Below are 19,789 nucleotides of genomic sequence, written 5' to 3'. Positions count from 1 at the left end.
TTGAAGATATGCTTGTTTTGTTGTTGCAGCTCAGGGTTCGTGGGATGCCGCTGTTTTGTGGTCGTATCTCACCTCTCTGCACGATTCTGTGCGAGTCTCTTCATGGGTCTGCGGTTCTGCTGGAGAGAGGCCAGCGCTCACACCGGACATCATCAACAGCAGCAGCCGCTGTGGGGAACACCTGCGACACCGAGTCCTGGACCTGCTCGCCCGGTCAGAGCCGCTCACATGCACATGTTCACAGCAAACAGAAACAAATACACCTAAAGTTGACCTTGCTGTGTGTGTTCAGACAGGGGCTGTTCGTGCAGTCGGAGGTGGAGGACTTCGAGCAGTTGCTGTGGCGACTGGGTCAAGCTGGAGGAGTGATGCATCATGGGAACGACCCTCCCGTCCCACAGTTCCAGGAGTTTCACCAGCGCTTCGTCCTACACTGCCTGGAGAACAGCCTTCAGTACCTGCTCTACTGCTACCTGGAGCACTACAGGTGAGGCATGGGACTGGACCGTTATACAGCCGAAGTAAAACATCTCATTTATGTTGTTTACATTACTAGAAGATGCAACTTTTTAGAAAACGCAAAAGCCGTTTTTTTAAGTGTGCATGCGTGCGAGAGTGAATGTGTAAATGTGTGTGTGTGTTTGTGTGTATATATATTTATATGTGTGTGTGTGTAATTATAAATATAAAAATGGAAGAATTATTTTAAAAATAAAAATGTATATAAAATAATTTCCTAAAATTAATTTTAAAAAATGAAATATAAAAATTAATTAAACTTGTATTTGCACATTTTGATATGCACACTATGAATATGAATTCTGGAAATTAATTTATAAAATTAATTTTTACAATTTATAAACATTTTTTTAAATTTTATAAATATAACAAATGCATGAAATTTATTGCATTAAAATTTATAAATAATACATAAAAAAAAATTTATAACGCATATATCCACACTATAATAAATACTCCAGAATATTATATATAATTAATTAAATTATATATATAATCATTTTTTAATTTTTTAATGAATTGTATCTGTCTGAGATGTTTATCTGAGATGTTTTTTAGTAGACTACTTCTGATTGTGCATGTATTTTTCTCTCTGTGTTTCAGGTTAACTCCTGAGAATTGCCCGGTCCTGACCGACCGGAACCTGTTTGAGAGTTTCCCCTGGTTTGAGATGATGCTGAAACTCCAGAAAATTACCAGAGACCTTAAAGGTGCGAGTGTTTTCATTCCACGTCGTGTACAAATAGTTTTCTAGTCTGTTAGTCTATGGTTTCTAATAGGTTCAGGAAATAAGGCTTTTAATTTGTCAATGGGAAAAGCGTTCGAGTGTCTGTTCTGTGTTTCAGACCCCGAGCGTGTGTTTGAGGCCAGTGTGACGTGTGCTCAGGTGCTTCTGCCCGGCAGCCAGGCCAGCATAAGCAGCATGTTACTGGAGGGTCACAGTCTCCTCGCCCTGTCCACTATCATGTTCAGAGCCGGAGGCATCGACCAGGTGTGTGTGTTTGTGTGTGTGAGAGAGAGCGTGCGTGTGAGAGAGAGTATGTATATATGTGTGACTGCGTGTCCTCTGTTGTGCAGGCGGTGCGTGAGGGCGACCGAGGGCAGGACCCGCTGAGCAGAGTCGACCCGCAGCTGCTGAGAATGGCTCTGAGTGTGTATCCCAAACTCAGAACGGCCCTGTTCCCCCAGAGCGTCTCCAGAGACACTTCCCTCTACAGCCTCATGCAGGTGCTGCTACACTACTGACTCAATACCCTAAAGTGTGTGAGAGAGTGAGCCTGTGAGAGAGTGAGCATGTGAGAGAGTGAGCGTGTGAGAGAGTGAGAGAGGGAGCGTGTGAGAGAGTGAGTGTGCGTGTGAGAGAGCGAGCGTGTGAGAGAGCGAGCGTGCGTGTGAGAGAGCGAGCGTGCGTGTGAGAGAGTGAGCGTGTGAGAGAGTGAGCGTGTGAGAGAGTGAGCGTGTGAGAGAGTGAGCGTGTGAGAGAGTGAGCGTGTGAGAGAGTGAGCGTGTGAGAGAGTGAGCGTGTGAGAGAGTGAGCGTGTGAGAGAGCGAGCATGCGTGTGAGAGAGCGAGCGTGTGAGAGAGCGAGCGTGTGAGAGAGCGAGCGTGTGAGAGTGAGAGAGTGAGCGAGCGTGTGAGACAGTGAGCGTGCGTGTGAGAGAGTGAGCGTGCGTGTGAGAGAGTGAGCGAGCGTGAGCGTGTGAGAGAGTGAGTGTGCGTGTGAGAGAGTGAGTGTGCGTGTGAGAGAGCGAGCGTGCGTGTGAGAGAGCGTGCGTGTGAGAGAGCGAGCGTGTGAGAGAGCGAGCGTGTGAGAGAGCGAGCGTGTGAGAGTGAGAGAGTGAGTGAGCGTGTGAGACAGTGAGCGTGCGTGTGAGACAGTGAGCGTGCGTGTGAGAGAGTGAGCGTTCGTGTGAGAGAGTGAGCGTGCGTGTGAGAGAGTGAGCGAGCGTGAGCGTGTGAGAAAGTGAGTGTGCGTGTGAGAGAGCGAGCATGCGTGTGAGAGAGCGAGCGTGTGAGAGAGCGAGCGTGTGAGAGTGAGAGAGTGAGTGAGCGTGTGAGACAGTGAGCGTGCGTGTGAGACAGTGAGCGTGCGTGTGAGAGAGTGAGCGTTCGTGTGAGAGAGTGAGCGTGCGTGTGAGAGAGTGAGCGAGCGTGAGCGTGTGAGAGAGTGAGTGTGCGTGTGAGAGAGCGAGCATGCGTGTGAGAGAGCGAGCGTGTGAGAGAGCGAGCGTGTGAGAGTGAGAGAGTGAGCGAGCGTGAGCGTGTGAGAGAGTGAGCGTGTGTGAGTGAGCGTGTGTGAGTGAGGTGCGTGTGAGAGAGTGAGCGTGCGAGTGAGAGAGTGAGCGTGCGTGAGAGAGAGTGAGCGTGCGTGTGAGAGAGTGAGCGTGCGTGTGAGAGAGTGAGCGTGCGTGTGAGAGAGTGAGCGTGCGTGTGAGAGTGAGCGTGCGTGTGAGAGAGTGAGCGTGCGTGTGAGAGAGTGAGCGTGCGTGTGAGAGAGTGAGCGTGCGTGTGAGAGAGTGAGCGTGCGTGTGAGAGAGTGAGCGTGCGTGTGAGAGAGTGAGCGTGCGTGTGAGAGAGTGAGCGTGCGTGTGAGAGAGTGAGCGTGCGTGTGAGAGAGTGAGCGTGCGTGAGAGAGAGTGAGCGTGCGTGTGAGAGAGTTAGCGTGCGTGTGAGAGAGTGAGCGTGCGTGTGAAAGAGCGTGCGTGTGAGAGAGCGAGCGTGTGAGAGAGCGAGCGTGTGAGAGAGCGAGCGTGTGAGAGTGAGAGAGTGAGCGAGCGTGAGCGTGTGAGAGAGTGAGCGAGCGTGAGAGAGTGAGCGAGCGTGAGCGTGTGAGAGAGTGAGCGTGTGTGAGTGAGCGTGTGTGAGTGAGCGTGTGTGAGTGAGCGTGTGTGAGTGAGCGTGTGTGAGTGAGCGTGTGTGAGTGAGCGTGTGAGAGAGTGAGCGTGTGAGAGAGTGAGCGTGTGTGAGCGTGTGAGAGAGAGCGTGTGAGAGAGAGCGTGTGAGAGAGTGAGCGTGTGAGAGAGTGAGCGTGTGAGAGAGTGAGCGTGTGAGAGAGTGAGCGTGTGAGAGAGTGAGAGAGTGAGCGTGTGAGAGAGTGAGCGTGTGAGAGAGTGAGCGTGTGAGAGAGTGAGAGAGTGAGCGTGTGTGAGAGTGAGCGTGTGTGAGCGTGAGCGTGTGTGAGAGTGAGCGTGTGAGAGAGAGCGTGTGAGAGAGTGAGCGTGTGAGAGAGTGAGCGTGTGAGAGAGTGAGCGTGTGAGAGAGTGAGCGTGTGAGAGAGTGAGCGTGTGAGAGAGTGAGCGTGTGAGAGAGTGAGCGTGTGAGAGAGTGAGCGTGTGAGAGAGTGAGCGTGTGAGAGAGTGAGCGTGTGAGAGAGTGTGTGTGTGTGATGGGTAGGGTTAGTGTGTGTGATGGGTAGGTTTAGGGGTTGTGTGTGTGTGTGTGTGTGTGTGTGTGTGTGTGTGTGTGTGTGTGTGTGTGTGTGTGTGTGTGTGTGTGTGTTTGTGTGTGTGTGATGGGCAGGTTTAGGGGTAGGGTTAGTGTGTGTGATGGGTAGGTTTAGTGGTGTGTGTGTTTGTGTGTGTGTGATGGGCAGGTTTAGGGGTAGGGTTAGTGTGTGTGATGGGTAGGTTTAGTGGTGTGTGTGTTTGTGTGTGTATAATGGGAAGGTTTAGGGGTAGGGTTAGTGTAGGGGATAGAAAATACAATTTGTACAGTATAAAAACAATTACGCCTATGGAATGTCCTCACAAGTATAGCAAAACAAACCTGTGTGTGTGTTTCCTTTCTGCAGTCTTTGGATCCATTGGATCCCTCAAAACTCTTCGGATGGCAGTCGGCCAATGCCGTCGGCAGCACTGGTAGGCGGTTGTTACACGTTATCATTCCACAGAGAAGTTCATTATTTCCTGGGACTGAGCATTTTTATTCACTAAATGATGTATTTTCTGAAATCTTCCAGAAACGTCGAGCGAGCCGCCCCATTTCTCCAGCACTCACTTGGTTAATAAATTCGCGGTGGTTGAGAATCTGGATTTCCTGTATTACCTGCGTCACGGCCGGCCTTCGTTCGCCTTCGGGGTTTTTCTCACGCAACATCTTATCAACTGCAGTAATGTGAAGCTACAGTGAGCAGAACATTTAAACACTGAAATTAAACCTAAATAATACTTTACAACAAGATTCCAGTAGTTAATGCACTGACTAATATTAACAGTGAGGAATACATTTGTTACATTTTTTATTAATCGTTAAGAAAAATACAACACTTGTTGTCAATATTTCGTTTTGAGCATGTTTTAACACATTGCTAGCATGATTTAACTTGTTCCTGGCATTATTTGGCACATTATTACCATGTTTCTAGCTTGAATTACCACATTGCCACATTTTTTAGCATGTTCTAATGCGTTGCTGGCATGTTTAACATGTTTGCTAACATGATTTAACACGTAAACATATTTCTAGCATGATTTAACATATTGCTAGAATTTTTTGGCACATTGCTAGCATTTTTTAGCATATTGCTAGTATGTTTTAACATGTTGTTAGTATGCTATATCACATAGCTAGCATGTTACTAACATGATTTAGCTCATTGCTAACATGATCCTTATACATTGCTAGCATAAATTAGCATGTTGCTAACATGTTTTAGCATTTTGTTAGCACATGGCTAGCATGTCAAGCCAACAAAAGCTTAAACAGTGGATCAGTATGTTAATAGCTAAATAGGTATGACTTAATATTTAGAAATAACAATCTAATATTGTGATATTTCTGTGGTCAGGTTGTCTCTGGCTGCGGATCAAGCGTACTCACTCGCCCTGTTGAATTTCAGCAGTACGTGTGTGTCGGCGGCGTGTGTGTGTTTCTGTGAGATATTGGGAGTGTGTAGCCTCAAACTGAGGGTGGATTTGCGAGCGCTCAACCTCATCCTCAAACTCTGGACTCAGACCCGCGAGGACAGAGACGTAGCGTCGCTCAGATTGACCCTCGGTGAGTGAGGACACGTCTCTTCCTGCATTCAAACTCAATCACATGTCCTAATTTGAAGTGATGTGTGTATTAGCTGATTTTCACATTTCATTTTAATTATTTTATTATGTGCTTTTGTCACAATTGTTTGTTTGTTTTTATTTAACTTTTATTTAGTACATGCAAGCAATGTCCTGAAACCTGCTAGTAGTAACATGCTAGCAATGTGCTAAAGCATAATAACAACCTGTTAACACATACTAGCAATGTTAAAACATGTTAGCAACATGTTAGTCATTTGGTAAGACATGTTAATTCATGCTAGCAACATGTTAAAATGTTTGCAACATGCTTATTCATGCTAGCAATTTGCTACAACGTGCTAGTAACATGTTAGCAACGTGCTAAAGTATATTAATAACATGTTAAAGCATACTAGCAATGTGTTAAAACATGCTAGCAACATTTTCATAATTTGGTAATTCATGCTAGTAACATGCCAAAAATGCTTGCAACATGGTAATTCATGCTAGCAATGTTTGCTAAAGCATACTAACAACGTTAAAACATACTAGCAATGTTAAAATATAATATTTGGTTAGACATGTTAATTCATGCTAACAAAATGCTAGCAACATGCTAATTCATGCTAGCAATGGACTAAAACATGTTAGTAACATGCTAGCAATGTGTCAAAGTATACTAACAACATGTTAAAGCATACCAGTAATGTGTTAAAACATGCTAACAACATGCTAGTAATTTGGTAAGTCATGCTTATTAATTCTAGCAACATGCCAAAAATGTTTGCAACATGGGTATTCATGCTAGCAATGTACTAAAACATGCTAGTAGTAACATGCTAACATACTAGCAATGTTAAAACATATTATTTGGTAAGACACGTTTATTCATGTTAGTAATATGCTAGAAATGCTAGCAACATGATAGTAATTTGGTAAGTCATGCTAATTCATTTAAGCAACATGTCAAAAATGTTTGCAACATTGTAATTCATGTTAACAATGTACTAAAACATGCTAAAGCATATTAACAACATGTTAAAAGATACTAGCAATGTACTAAAACATGTTAGCAACACGTTCGTAATTTAGTAAGCCATGCGAATTCATTCTAGCAACATGCCAAAAATCTTGCAACATGGTAATTCATGCTAGCAATGTATTAAAACATGCTAGCAAAATGCTAAAGTATATTAACAAAATGTTAAAAGACACTAGCGATGTGCTAGAACATGTCAGTAACATGCTAAGGCATATTAACAACATGTTAAAACACACTAGCAATGTGCTAAAGCACGTTAGCATGGTGGTTTTAAAGCGATGGCATGCGCTGATCAGCTCCCGCTCTCTCTGTGCTCAGGGGAAAAGGCGAGTAAGTTGTGTACGTCTGAGAGAGCGACGGCTCAGGAGCTGCTGGTGGATCTGGAAACTGCAGTCAGAGACGGACTGGACAAGAGAGGAATCAGTCGGTCAGTATTTCAACATTCACAACACTGGGAAAACACTGCAGATCAGCACCTTTAAGGGTTAAACTAATAGGGTTCATTCATTTTTATTTACGTTTTAGTCATTTTAGTACTCAGAATTTAACGAGTGCTGGGCAATGATTCTTCGCGATCCAAAATAAAAGTTTGTGTTTACATAATATATGTGTGTGTGCTGTGTATAATTATTTTATATATATATAAATACACACACAAATGCATGTATATTTTTAAGAGATATTTGCTTGTTTATACTGTATATATATTTATATATAATTTATATTATATATAAATATTTTATATATAAGTAGCACATTTTCTTAAATGTATACATGCATGTTTGTGTATTTATATTTACAATATAATTATACACGCACATATTATGTAAACACAAACTTTTATTTTGGATGCGATTAATCGTGATTAATTGTTGCCAAGCACTAAATTTAACTATATTTTATTTCAGTAAGTCGCATTTCTAATAAGTTTATCTAATATTTCTATTTTAATTTACTTAAGGTTTATTTCAATTAAAGGTGCATTTTGTAATATTTAGGAGGATCGGTTGACAGAAATGCAATATCATATTCATAACTATGTTTTCAGTGGTGTATAAAGACCTTACTAAATGAACCGTTATGTTTTAATTAGATTAGAATGAGTAATTTCTATCTACACACACCGCGGGTCTCCTTACATCGACATGTTTCTACAGTGGCCCTGAACAAACAAACGCGTTTCATCACTATGTTGTTCTTCGTGTAAAGAAGCTGCTAAAGTCAGCGAATAAAACACTGACACAATGATGAACAAGTAACAATAATATTCGCAATAACATATCGTTTTACTGAATAATTAAGTTAACCTTATTTCTTAATTTATCTTTGTTAAGAATCCTCATTGTTTAACTGGCTACTCTCTGCTGTCTCAGACGACGACATCACTTCCTGTCGGCCACCGTAACTTCTGTTGGGTGCAATTCACAACCTCACCACTAGATGCAGCTAATATTTACACACTGCACCTTTAAGGAGAACTTTTTTAATAAGTGTAGTTTTAGTGAACAATAAGTGCACTGATTTTGATGACCTGGTGATTTTTCTGTCTGTGTGTCCCTGCGTGTGTGTGTGCGCGTGCGTGTGTTCCCATCCGTTTGTGTGTGTGTGTGTCAGCTCGTCGTTCGAGGCGGCTCAGGAGTGGGCTCTTCCGGTCCAGTTCTGCCGGCTCCACGCTCTTCCTCTGAGCTCCGCCTTCCCTCAGGCCTGCGCTCGCGACGCACAGTGGCTCCACTTCCTGCTGTTCGTGCAGGTGCACAGTTACCCCCCTCAGCAGGTGCGTCTGTCACACCTGTCTGTCTTCTGATTGGCTGTTTATTTGCCTCTTCTTTTTTCTTTCTTTCTTTTTTTTTTACCTGTTTGTTGTTTGTTTTGTTTTATTTTGTTAAAATATGAAAAAAAGAATAAATAAATGTTAATGGGATTAAAAAAAAATTTGTCCTGTTTTATTTATTTATTTATTTTATTAAAATATGGGGAAAAGATTAAAAACATTTTAATAGGATAAAATAGTTTATACTGGAATTAAAATGTATTGGCCTGTTTTGTTTTTTGTTTTGTTTTTTAATTCAAATATGGTGACATTTTAATAGTATTTTAATAGGATTAAATCATTTTTTTATTCTATTAAAATATTGGGGGAAAATGTAAACGATTTTTAATAGCATAAAAATGTCTTTTTTAATTTTATTAAAATATGGGCAAGGGGAGATTAAAATGTTTTGTCTTTTTTTCTTTGTGTGTTTTTGTTTTATTTTAAAATATGGGGTGGGGAAAATTAAAACCATTTTAATGGTATTAAATAGTTTTTCCCCTGTTTGTTTTTTATAATTGTTTTATAAAACTGAGGAAAAGATTCAAAACATTTTTATTGGGATTTTTATTTACTTTTACGTACATTTCATTCACGACTTGACTGTTGCACTGTAATATTATATATATTTATATTTATATATATATATATATATATATATATATATATATATATAGATATATAACATTTCTGATATCACAAGCTTATATTTTCGTGGGGTTTGTCCAGGTGAAATCTCTGGCTGCCGAGTTTATTCCGGCTCTGCAATCCCACATTTCCCTGGCGTTCCGAGATCTTCATCCGACGGACTCCCATCAGCCTGCGCACGAGGGGCCGGATCCCCCCCGAGACGAGGGCCCGGATCCGCCCCGAGAGCTGTTCCAGGTGCTGCTGCAGAGCCAGGAGAAGCCCCGGCCCTGGAGGATCCTGCTGTCTGAAGCGGTTCATCAGCGCTGTCCTCCTCTGGCTGTGCTGGCGGCCTGTCACCAGGTGTGTGTGTGTGTGTGTGTGTGTGTGTGCAACACTCGGACAGACACACTCCTGCTGAAGCCTGAGTGAAATGTTTTTGTCCTTTTTTGTTTGTTTGTTTTATTTTATTAAAATCTTTTAAAACTACTCAAACAAATTAATGGTATTAAATAGTTTTACCCCTATTTTATTTTTAATTTTTTAGGTAGACACTTTTAAGATCTGTCCAGGGACAAGGGATGAAAAATAGCCTTTTGGCTATTTCTGGTGAATTTGCAGCGATGTCAATTAATGTACACTGTCCCTGTCAAATAAATTAATAATAAATAAATAAAAATAAACTCAGGAAAAGATAAAAAATATTTTAATGGGAATAAAATGTTTTTGTCCTTTGTTTTTTGTTTTATTAAAATAATTTAAAATTTATTAAATAATCATGTTTTATTAAATAAATTTTCCCCTGTTTGTGTTTTATTACATTTTTTTATTGAACTGGGGAAAACAATTACAATATTTTTAATAGGGAATAAAATGTTTTTGTCCCTTTTTGTTTGTTTGTTTTAATAATTTAAAACAATTTAATGGTATTAAATAATTTTCCCCCTGTTTGTTTTGTATTTTATTTTTTTATTAAACTGGGGAAAAATTAAAAATATTTTTGATTGGTAATAAAATGTTTTTGTCCTTTTTTATTTGTTTGTTTTGTTTAATTTTATTAAAATAATTAAAAACAATTTGATTGACAGGGCGCAGAGCTGCTGCAGTGCCTCTGCGTGTGGATCCTGACGTCTGTCGATGATGATGTCACTCTCGAAGCCACCGCCCACATCAACGAGAGCCCCGCCCATCACGTGTGGAACCTGCACGATCTCTCCATCCTGTGGAAGATCCTCCTGTGCCGGAGAAAGATTCGGCCTCTGATTCGTGGCTTCCAGCTGTTTCAGAGGGTAAGAGACGCTCTGATTGGACGAGCCAACGTCTTAAACTGAAGTGCAGATCTCAGATCATGATGAAGACATTGCTCACGTTTCTTTGTCATGCAAAATAATTGAGCAAGATATTTAGTTAACATTAGTTAACTACCTAAGTTAATATGAACTAAGAATGAACAGCATTTATTAATCTTAGTTAATATTAATTTCAACATTTACTAATATGTTACTAAAATACAAAGGTTGTATTTGTTAACATTAATTAGTGCACCGTGAACTAACATGCATAAACAATGAACAGCTGTATTTTTATTAACTAACATTAACAAAGATTAATAAACACCGTAACAAATGTATTGCTCATAGTTAGTTCATGTTAGTTACTGTTAATGTTAACTAACTAACCTTATTGTAAAGTGTTATCGATATTTTAAAGTCCTCAGTACAACTATAATGATAACTGCTCAGAGAAACGATATCATTGGAATCACATGCAGAACTATTATTTTTCTTTTTAATTTCAAAGTTATTTTGTAATGTGTTTTATTTTTATCAGTTTTTTTATATTTCTATTTAGATTAAATTTAAATTGATTCTTTGCTTAATAGAAATTTGACAAAAGTCAAGAAAAATAGAATCTATTTTTGAAATTTATTTGAAATAGAATCTTTTGTAACATTATACATGTCTTTACAGTCACTTTTGATCAATTTAATGCATTCTTGCTGAATAAATGTATTATTTTCTCTCAAAAAAATGGTATATTATATGTTATTTGACATGCATTCTCTCTCTCTCTGTGTGTGTGTGTGTGTGTGTGTGTGTGTGTGTGTGTGTCTCAGGAGTCGCCGCTCATCTACATGCTGAACATGTATGAATTCTGCTCCGACTACAAAGACTATCAGCGAGCCAAAGACAAACTGCTGGAGTTCCAGAAGTGTCTGCTCAATGTAATCTCACACGGCTCTCTCGGGTCTCTTTCTCTTCAAATGCTTGTGTTTCTGCTAGTGTTGTCGAAAGTACCGAGTCGATACTGAAACTTTAAAAATGTGAGGCTTTGAGCACTATTGAGCGGACTCATAAACACCTCTGATTGGCTGTTGTGTTCACACGCTCATTTATTTACGCTCATTTACTCACGTTGCCCAAAGTGCTTTTAGCTTAAATTGTACCCAGCGTTACTTGTCGTAATTGCATTTTTACTAGTAAGAATTAAATTACAGAGCTCTACAATTGAATTCTTACTAGTAGCAATTACAATTAAAGAGCTCTACAAATTTTGAATAGAATATTTACTAGTCATGTCTCCATTGACTTCCATTCATTTTTAATTACGTAGCTCTACAATTGAATTGTTACTAGTAAGAATGCTCTTTAATTCAATTACAGAGCTCTGCAATTATACATATCTTTAATTCGTTTTTTTACTAGTAACAATTCAATTGTAAAGCTCTGTAAATAAAAATGATTGGAAGTCAATGGAGACATATGACTAGTAAAAATGTATTTGTCGAGCTCTCTAATTTTAATTGTTACTAGTAAGAATGCAATTACGACGAGTAACGCTCGTTTTTTAAGCTAAAACGGCTTGCCATACACACGAGCGTTTGAAGACAGTGTATCAGCGGATCGGTCCTGACGGTGAATCTCTAACGCTCCCGTGCTTGATCACTGTAGCCAATCACAGACACGGGATTTTTCACAAATTCAAAAATCTTAAAATGCCTCCATCGAGTTCGGTAATCAGCTCTCAGGTCTGTTACCAAGCAACCCACGCCATGCAAACACCTTTGTGAAGTAAAAATGGAGAATGGAGAAACAAAATAAGTGTTGCTTTTCATGAAGTGATGTTTTGATAAGCTTGGTAGAAAAGGCAAAGCCTAATCCTTTTATTTGATATTTGATACGAGTCTGTATATTCTGTAATTATTTGTCAGAGTTTTGTCGTCAAAGTGCAGGAGCACATCATTTTGGGTGTTCACCGTCAAAGATCGCTGTTTTTAATCTTGTATCATTAAAGGAACACGCCGACTTTTTGGGACTTTATCTTATTCACCGTATCCCCCAGAGTTAGATAAGTCCATACACACCTTTTTCATCGCTGTGCGTCCTGTAACTCTGCCTGACACACACACCGCTAGCCTAGCTTAGCACAAAGACTGGATGTAAATGGCTCCAGCTAGCATTCTACTCCCAATAAGTGACAAAATAACGCAAACATTTTCCTATTTACATGTTGTGATTTGTATAGTCACAGAGTGTACAAATAACAAGGTCATATGAGACACAGACATCTTTTTTAACCGTATAAATACTGGGAACTATATTCTCAGAAGGCGAAGCGCTGCTACTTGGGCGGAGTGATAACCGCAGCACCTGAGAGACGCACCCGTCGTGGAGGACCGGAAAAAATAATTAAACATGCTAGACTTTTTATGGTGATGTTGTGAGGAATCACAGACACGGGTTGGTTGTCGTCCTCTATGACACACTATACGAGATGAAACGATCGAATCTTGCGTCCCGACGCCCGTTATCATTTACGAAACCCCACGACAACATACGTCAAACCGATCGTGCCAGAACCGTGTAATCTGAGCCAGGCATAATGCGCCGTCAACAGCGCTCAAAGCGTCACATTTTTTAAATTTCAGTTGAAGTCTGTACTTTTGACAACACTAGTTTCTGCTAACACTGCCTGTTGTGTGTGTGTGTGTGTGTGTAGTTGCGGAGCAGCAGTGTTGGGTTGAGCTCAGATGTGCTGCCGGTCCAGTGGGTCGAGTCTCAGGCGTCGGTTCTGTTGCTGACGCTCCTGAAGCAGAGCCGGACTCAGTATGAGCTGCGCCGTCTCCTGCAGCTACTGGTGGACATGGAGCGGCTGCTCAAATCCAACGGTCAGAGAGTGGGCGCACACACACACACACACACACTCACTCACACACTCACTCACACACACACACACACACACACACACACACACACACACACACACACACACACACTCACACACTCACTCACTCACTCACTCACTCACTCACTCACTCACACACACACACACACACACACACACACACACACACACACACACTCCCTCACTCACTCCCTCACTCACTCACTCACTCACTCACACACTCACACACTCACTCAATCACTCACACACACACACACACACACACACACACACTCAAGGGCCATTACAACGGTTTATATAATCAAACTTGGAATAATTAAAGGACCGTTTACACTTTCAACTAAAAATGATTTTTGGTCGTCGGTTTTCACAACAACGTTTTTCGGCATGAAAATGTAAGGTTTTTAAAAACTTTGAAAAGTTTTTGAAAACACAAATGACTTTTTGACTATAATATGATGATTTCTATTTCAAATAAATGCTGTTCTTTTAAACTTTCTGTTGAAAAAATACAACAAAAATTTGACAAAGTTTCCACACAAATATTCATATTATAGTGATTTCTGAAGGATCATGTGACACTGAAGACTGGAGTAAGGATGCTAAAAAATCAGCTTTGATCACAGGAATAAATTACACTTTACTATATATTCACATAGAAAACATCTGATTTACATTCTAATAATATTTTAGAATTTTTACTGTATTTTTGATTAAATAAATGCAGCTTCGGTTTAACTGTTTGAGTGTTCCTGTCATTAACAGGTCTGGACTTTAAGAAGCTCAGTCAGTTGAGTCAGGTGTTGTCGGACACTCCCGTGCCGTTGTCTGCGTGTCTCCTGGAGGATTATTCCAGCGCTGGTCTTCAGAGAGAGAGCGTGAGGATGATGGATGAGCTCCAGGAGCTCGGGCTCTTCACACAGGCACGCAGGGTTGCACAGTTAGCCGAGCTGCCCATCGACTGCCTGATCATAAACGAGGTGAGGGACCCCGTTTTGGGAGATTTCAGGAAGTCTGTCAGCAGATTGATCATAATTAAATTCATGTTATACACATTTTATAACGGTAAAGCTGGTAATAAAATGCTTGATTTTTTAACTCTTATATGATTGTGCAAATAAACTACATTTCCCATAATTCTCTGCATGAGACCAGAATAATGAAATGCACAGATAAAACGTAAATCAAACGCATATGCAATGCATTATATGCTTTTCATTTTGTAGCATCGGCACTAAAAATCTCTTAATTTTTATAATTATGTAGAGCTGCATGATAAATTGTGATATCACGATGTGGCTTAATTGTAGCAAAGGCACTTTTTTTTTTATTATATGAATATATAGTTCGATGTCCTACAGTTTTCTGCCAAAATAAAACATGCTAGTTTCATGGTTGAAAATGAAGAAATTTAAACAGCCATAAATTATTGTTATATTTTGATTTACTATTAAATATTACTATTATTATTATTATTATTTTTGTTAATATTTCTTAAATATTATGTTTTTTATTTTACAGTTAAATATTACAATAGTGATATTTATTTTTTATAATAATAATGATAATATTAACTTTTTTATATTTTACATCTTTCTTGATAATTAATTTTTTTATTTCACTGTGAAATATTACAATGGTATTTAGTTTTAGTTTTTTTAGTAATAATATAATTATTTATTATGATTATTATAAAATATATTTTATTTCAAAATATTAACATAAGATATGATAAAATGTTACTATGGTGTTTATTATTTCGTTTGTTTTTTAGTAATAATAATTATTATTTGTTGTTGTTATTATTATTATTAAAGTTAAGATTTTTTTATTTTACAGTTAAATATTACAATGGTAATAATAATTATTATTTTTATTGTTAGTTATAATTGTTATTATTATTAAATATTACACTTTTTATTTCACTGTTAAATATTACAGTTGTGATATTTTGTTTGATTTTTTTGTAGTAATAATAAAAATGATCATTATTATTGTTGTTGTTGTTGTTATTATTGTATATAACAATAGTATATACCCCCCCTCCTCTGTGACTCCTGAAGCTGCGGCGAGATCTGAGCGCTCATAAGCTCAAGCGTCAGTGGGAACGTCAGGAGACCCGGATGGGCTTCTGGAGACGATGTCATCAGCAGATCCTGACGGATCGTGTCCAATCAGAGGCCGCCTGTCAGTTCTTCCTGTCTCAGGCTGAGGTGAACCTTTACCGACATCACATCAACATTACTAAAGTTTCCTGACAATATAATATATTATATTCTAACATAATATAAAATATTATATTATATAATGTTATGTTATATTATTTTATATTATAATATATTATGTTATATCTTGTTATATTATAAATTATGTTATTATATTATATATTTTGTTATATTATATTACATTATAGTACATTACATATTTTTGCAGGTCACTTTTGTTTTTGCTGGTATCCATGTGTTTAGTAATATTATTTACATACTATTATTTATTAATATTTTCACAAATTTAAATAAATGTGATACATTTTTAATTTACTAATTTTTTATTATTTATTATTTTTATGTTTTCAGTTTTCATTTTATGGTAATTTTATGTGCTTTTGTCATTTTTTAAGTTCTATTTAGCTTTATTTTTATTTAAATTCTAAAAATTGAAGTACTTCAACTTTTTTTTATTTCAGTTAGGCAACATTTATCAATTTAATTTAAGTTTGTTTTAAGTTTGGGCTTTGTTTTATTTTATTTGTAATTTATTTTAACTAATATGTTTTGTTTATGTACTATTATTTATTAATATTTAAATACATTTAATGAATTTTGCATTATTTATATATTGAATTAGCTTTTATATTTTCAGTTTTCATTGTGTAGCAATTGTTTAATGTGCTTTCATCATTTTTATTAGATTCTTTATATTCTATTTAGATTATGTAAGCTTTTTAGCTTTATTATTCTTGCTCTAAGTCTGCTGTTTAAAAAAATAAAAATAACCAATGTAGGAGAATGATTATTATGCGCAAACAGCGGGAAACGGTATATTCGTGCAGTGTGTGCATGTCAAAAAAACAATGGCGATTTGAAGCTTATGACATATAAACGCGCACATTGTTGGAAACTTTTTCTTCAGAGACCAGGAGACGTTGTGAAATCTTTCAAGCAGAAGTTACTCTTTATTGAGAACTCGCTGTTGCATCGCTGTAGTCGTCCAAGTCTAACAAATAGCTCAGCACAGTAGAGTTTATACCTTTCAAGGGGGAGGGATTACATAGAGGTGGAGACAATGCATGTAAATGAAGTACAGGAAGTCAGCCCGGTACCGGAAATTCCCCAGCCCTGATCTCAGTGTCAATCAAATGCATAGATGCTAATCCAATCAGCCTAACTATTCAATGACTGGGACAGGGGCTCCGAGAGCCATTAAAGACAAAGAGTGAGAGTCTCAGTAATCTGAATCATTTAACTTACCGCAGAGAGAACACGACTGGCAGGGATTCTCTTGCTAGAAACTCTGATATAATCATCATTTATACCTCAAATGCTAAATTCAGTCTACTAAACTTTCTCAGTTTATATACTATTGTATTGGAACCTAAATTAAACAATTAATACATTTGTAATACAGCAACATCAACCTGATCACATGTTTAGCGTTCATGTAAACACTACATCCAGATTCATCAATCGTAATGAATTCAGTTCGATTGAGATAAAAGTTATGCATGTTAGCGTGACCTTTGATGTTTTGAGAAGAAGGATAACATGTTTCCAGTGCCAGTTTCCCTCCTGAATCTGTGTTTGTCCCGTTCAGGAGCCGATCCGCTGTGATTCTGAGCTGGTCCAGCTTGAGGAGCGGTGTCTCCTGCTGGGTCTGGCGGGTCACTGGTTGTCCCGCTGTGACGCTCCTCCACCAGTCCTGCGTCTCGGCCAGCTGGAGAAGCGTCAGTGGGAGTGCCGGATCCAGCGACTGGTTCTCCTCACGGCTCTGGAGCGCCAGAGCTTGTTCGCTCCCTCGGCTCTCTCCGAAGACTCCTTCGAAAACCTCCTCAAAGAGTTCTCCTTCTCCAGAATGTGGGCTTTGAGCGACCCGGTGCACCTGAGCCTGGACGGGCTCCCGGCGTCGGATGCCGAATGCGTGTTGTCGGAGGACGAGCGTAAGGCGCTGGACGCTCTGATCGCTCAGATGCTGAACGAGGGCGCCGTGAACGAGGCTAGTCGCGTGTGTCGCTACTTTGGCTGCTTTCACAGAGACCTGTGGCTCGTTCTGAGGTGTCGTGGTTTAGCGGCCGGCGAGATGATGCCTGAACTTCACAGTCCTGCTGGAGAAAGTAGACGCAGTTTACCATCATGTGAGTCATTTTCAGCTGTTTTTACATTTACATTTAGTCATTTAGCAGACGCCTTTGTCTAAAGCGACGTACAAATGAGGACTTAAGCAAGCGAGTCGTCATGAAGAGGCAAAAACAACACAAGAAGTGCTCAAAATACAGAGTTCAGGCATTGCTGAGAGTAGCATAAGCCAGACAAGGGAGGATTAAAGAAAAAGGAAAAGATATTATCATTTTATGATTACTTTAGCATGTTTAGATGTCACATGCACATTCCCAACACAAAAATTAGGGATGCACCGATATGAAAATTTTGGCCGATACCAATCGTTTTTTATATTTCAAAACCGATAAGCGATATATTGGCCGATAAATCTAAATGTAATCATTTTTGAGAGCCATCTGAGGTGTCAAAGCTGAAGGAAATAATCCAATCTTTATCGGCTTTAAGATATCGGCCACATTTTTTTTATCGGGCCGATAATGATCACATTAAAAATGAACATATATCAACCGATACTGATATGGTGGCCGATATATCGTCCATCCCTAAAAAAAAAGTTTGTTATCCAAAATAAAAGGCCGTAAACGTACACTACTTTTAAAATGTTTGGAATTATTATGATTTTTTTAATGTTTTTGAAGTCTCTTCTCCTCACCAAGGCTGCATTTATTTGATAAAAAATGCAGTAAAACAGTAAAAATAGTTAAATATTACCATTTTTAAGTTTTCTATGTGAATATATAGTAAAGTGTAATTTATTCCTGTGAGCATCAGCAGCATCATTACTCCAGTCTTCACATACTGAAATTTATCCTTAAAATAATCAAATTATTTTTTAATTAGTGTATTCAATATGTTTATGTATTTATTAATCATGTCGTTAGCTTAGCAACATGCTAATGGAAAACTATTAATCACATTTTATTCGATACTCAAAAGTATCTCAAGATAATTTTTCCATAATATTTCACACTGTATTTTATACAGTAATTATGTGTATTTTATTTTTGCATATGTTAAGAAGAGAGTCATGAGTAACATTATTGGTTAACTATTATCTCTTTTTTTTATTCAGTACTGAAAATATTCTTTAGTAAATCATTCCATTATATTTAAAAGCAAACATATTACACCCAGTAATTTTTGGTATTTTCTGTATTTTTTTGCTTATTAGAGTATTGAGTCGTTAGCTTAGCAAAAGGCTAATGACAAACTATTATCTGTATCACATTTTTCATTCAATACTGAAAGGAATCTGTAGAACATTTTTCTGTAATATTACAAAGCAAACATTGCACTCAGTAATTCTTTGTTATCATGTACAGTATTTTTATGCTTATTAATAGAGTATCGAGTCGTTAGCTTAGCAAAATGCTAATGGCTAACTATTTATTATCATAACATTTTTTATTCAATGCTGAAAAAAATCTATAGAAAATTGTTCTGTAATATTACAAAGCAAAATCTCACCCACTAATTCTTTGTTCTCATGTATTTTTAAGCTTATTACAATATTGAGTCGTTAGCTTAGCAAAATGCTAATGGCTAACTATTATTTTTATCACATTTTTTATTTAATACTGAAAAGAATCTATAGAAAATTGTTCTGTAATATTACAAAGCAAACATTTCACCCAGTAATTATTTGTTCTCATGTATTTTTAAGCTTATTGGAGTATTGAGTCGTACTCTATTGGAATGAACTGAGTCTGAAGTTTAATTTCTCTCTGTTATCTCCGGTCTCCTGTGTCTGAAGCGCCCAGCATCAACAGTCTGTCGTCGTTCGTGGTGGTGCCGTCACCTGACGATCAGGTTCTGGTTCAGCTCAAACATCTAGTGGATCAGTGCTGCAACGGCAAGAGTTACTGCAAACAAGTGCTGAGCCTCTACGAGCTCTCGAAGGTGAGATCTGTCACACACACACTACACTGCTGATCAGATGTCTGTCAAAAATACAGTAAAAATTCAGAAATATTTTTACAATGTAAAACAGCTGTTTTCTATGTAAATGTATTTTAAAATATCATTTATTTTTGTGATTAAAGCTGCAGTCTTCAATGTCACTGCAGTCTTCAATGTCACATGATGTGTGGAAGCCTTGCAACATTTGTTTTCAATAGAAAGTTTAAAAGAACAGCCTTTATTTGAAATAGAAATCATACTATACTGATTTCTGAAGGATCATGTGACACTGAAGACTGGACTAATGATGCTGAAAATTCAGCTTTGATCACAGGAATGAATTACACTTTACTATATATTTGCATAGAAAACA

At 38.3% G+C, this 19,789-nt stretch overlaps 1 protein-coding gene across 3 annotated transcripts in view; it reads left to right on the top strand.

The window, feature by feature from the left end:
- The window catches only part of spg11 (SPG11 vesicle trafficking associated, spatacsin), a 56,661-nt gene that overhangs the window by 23,960 nt on the left and 12,912 nt on the right, over positions 1 to 19,789 (top strand). For all 3 annotated transcript variants that reach the window (XR_013205771.1, XM_077235425.1, XM_077235424.1), the window contains 18 exons: positions 30 to 213; positions 293 to 487; positions 1,123 to 1,229; positions 1,365 to 1,510; positions 1,597 to 1,746; positions 4,310 to 4,376; positions 4,478 to 4,643; positions 5,306 to 5,514; positions 6,877 to 6,985; positions 8,173 to 8,332; positions 9,098 to 9,358; positions 10,084 to 10,284; positions 11,112 to 11,219; positions 12,995 to 13,163; positions 13,946 to 14,160; positions 15,244 to 15,393; positions 16,994 to 17,531; positions 19,271 to 19,416. Coding sequence is in view for 2 of the 3 variants with exons in the window: in XM_077235425.1 (XP_077091540.1) it covers positions 30 to 213; positions 293 to 487; positions 1,123 to 1,229; positions 1,365 to 1,510; positions 1,597 to 1,746; positions 4,310 to 4,376; positions 4,478 to 4,643; positions 5,306 to 5,514; positions 6,877 to 6,985; positions 8,173 to 8,332; positions 9,098 to 9,358; positions 10,084 to 10,284; positions 11,112 to 11,219; positions 12,995 to 13,163; positions 13,946 to 14,160; positions 15,244 to 15,393; positions 16,994 to 17,531; positions 19,271 to 19,416 (3,281 nt within the window). In the remaining variant the exon portion in view is untranslated. The remainder of the gene's footprint in view (positions 1 to 29; positions 214 to 292; positions 488 to 1,122; positions 1,230 to 1,364; positions 1,511 to 1,596; positions 1,747 to 4,309; positions 4,377 to 4,477; positions 4,644 to 5,305; positions 5,515 to 6,876; positions 6,986 to 8,172; positions 8,333 to 9,097; positions 9,359 to 10,083; positions 10,285 to 11,111; positions 11,220 to 12,994; positions 13,164 to 13,945; positions 14,161 to 15,243; positions 15,394 to 16,993; positions 17,532 to 19,270; positions 19,417 to 19,789) is intronic.

This window comes from Siphateles boraxobius, unplaced genomic scaffold, assembly GCF_051911475.1.
Source record: "Siphateles boraxobius isolate OS27281-9 unplaced genomic scaffold, OSU_SipBor_1 191, whole genome shotgun sequence".
In the NCBI taxonomy this organism is placed as follows: Eukaryota; Metazoa; Chordata; class Actinopteri; order Cypriniformes; family Leuciscidae; genus Siphateles; species Siphateles boraxobius.
This window is presented reverse-complemented; position numbering and strand designations above follow the sequence as displayed.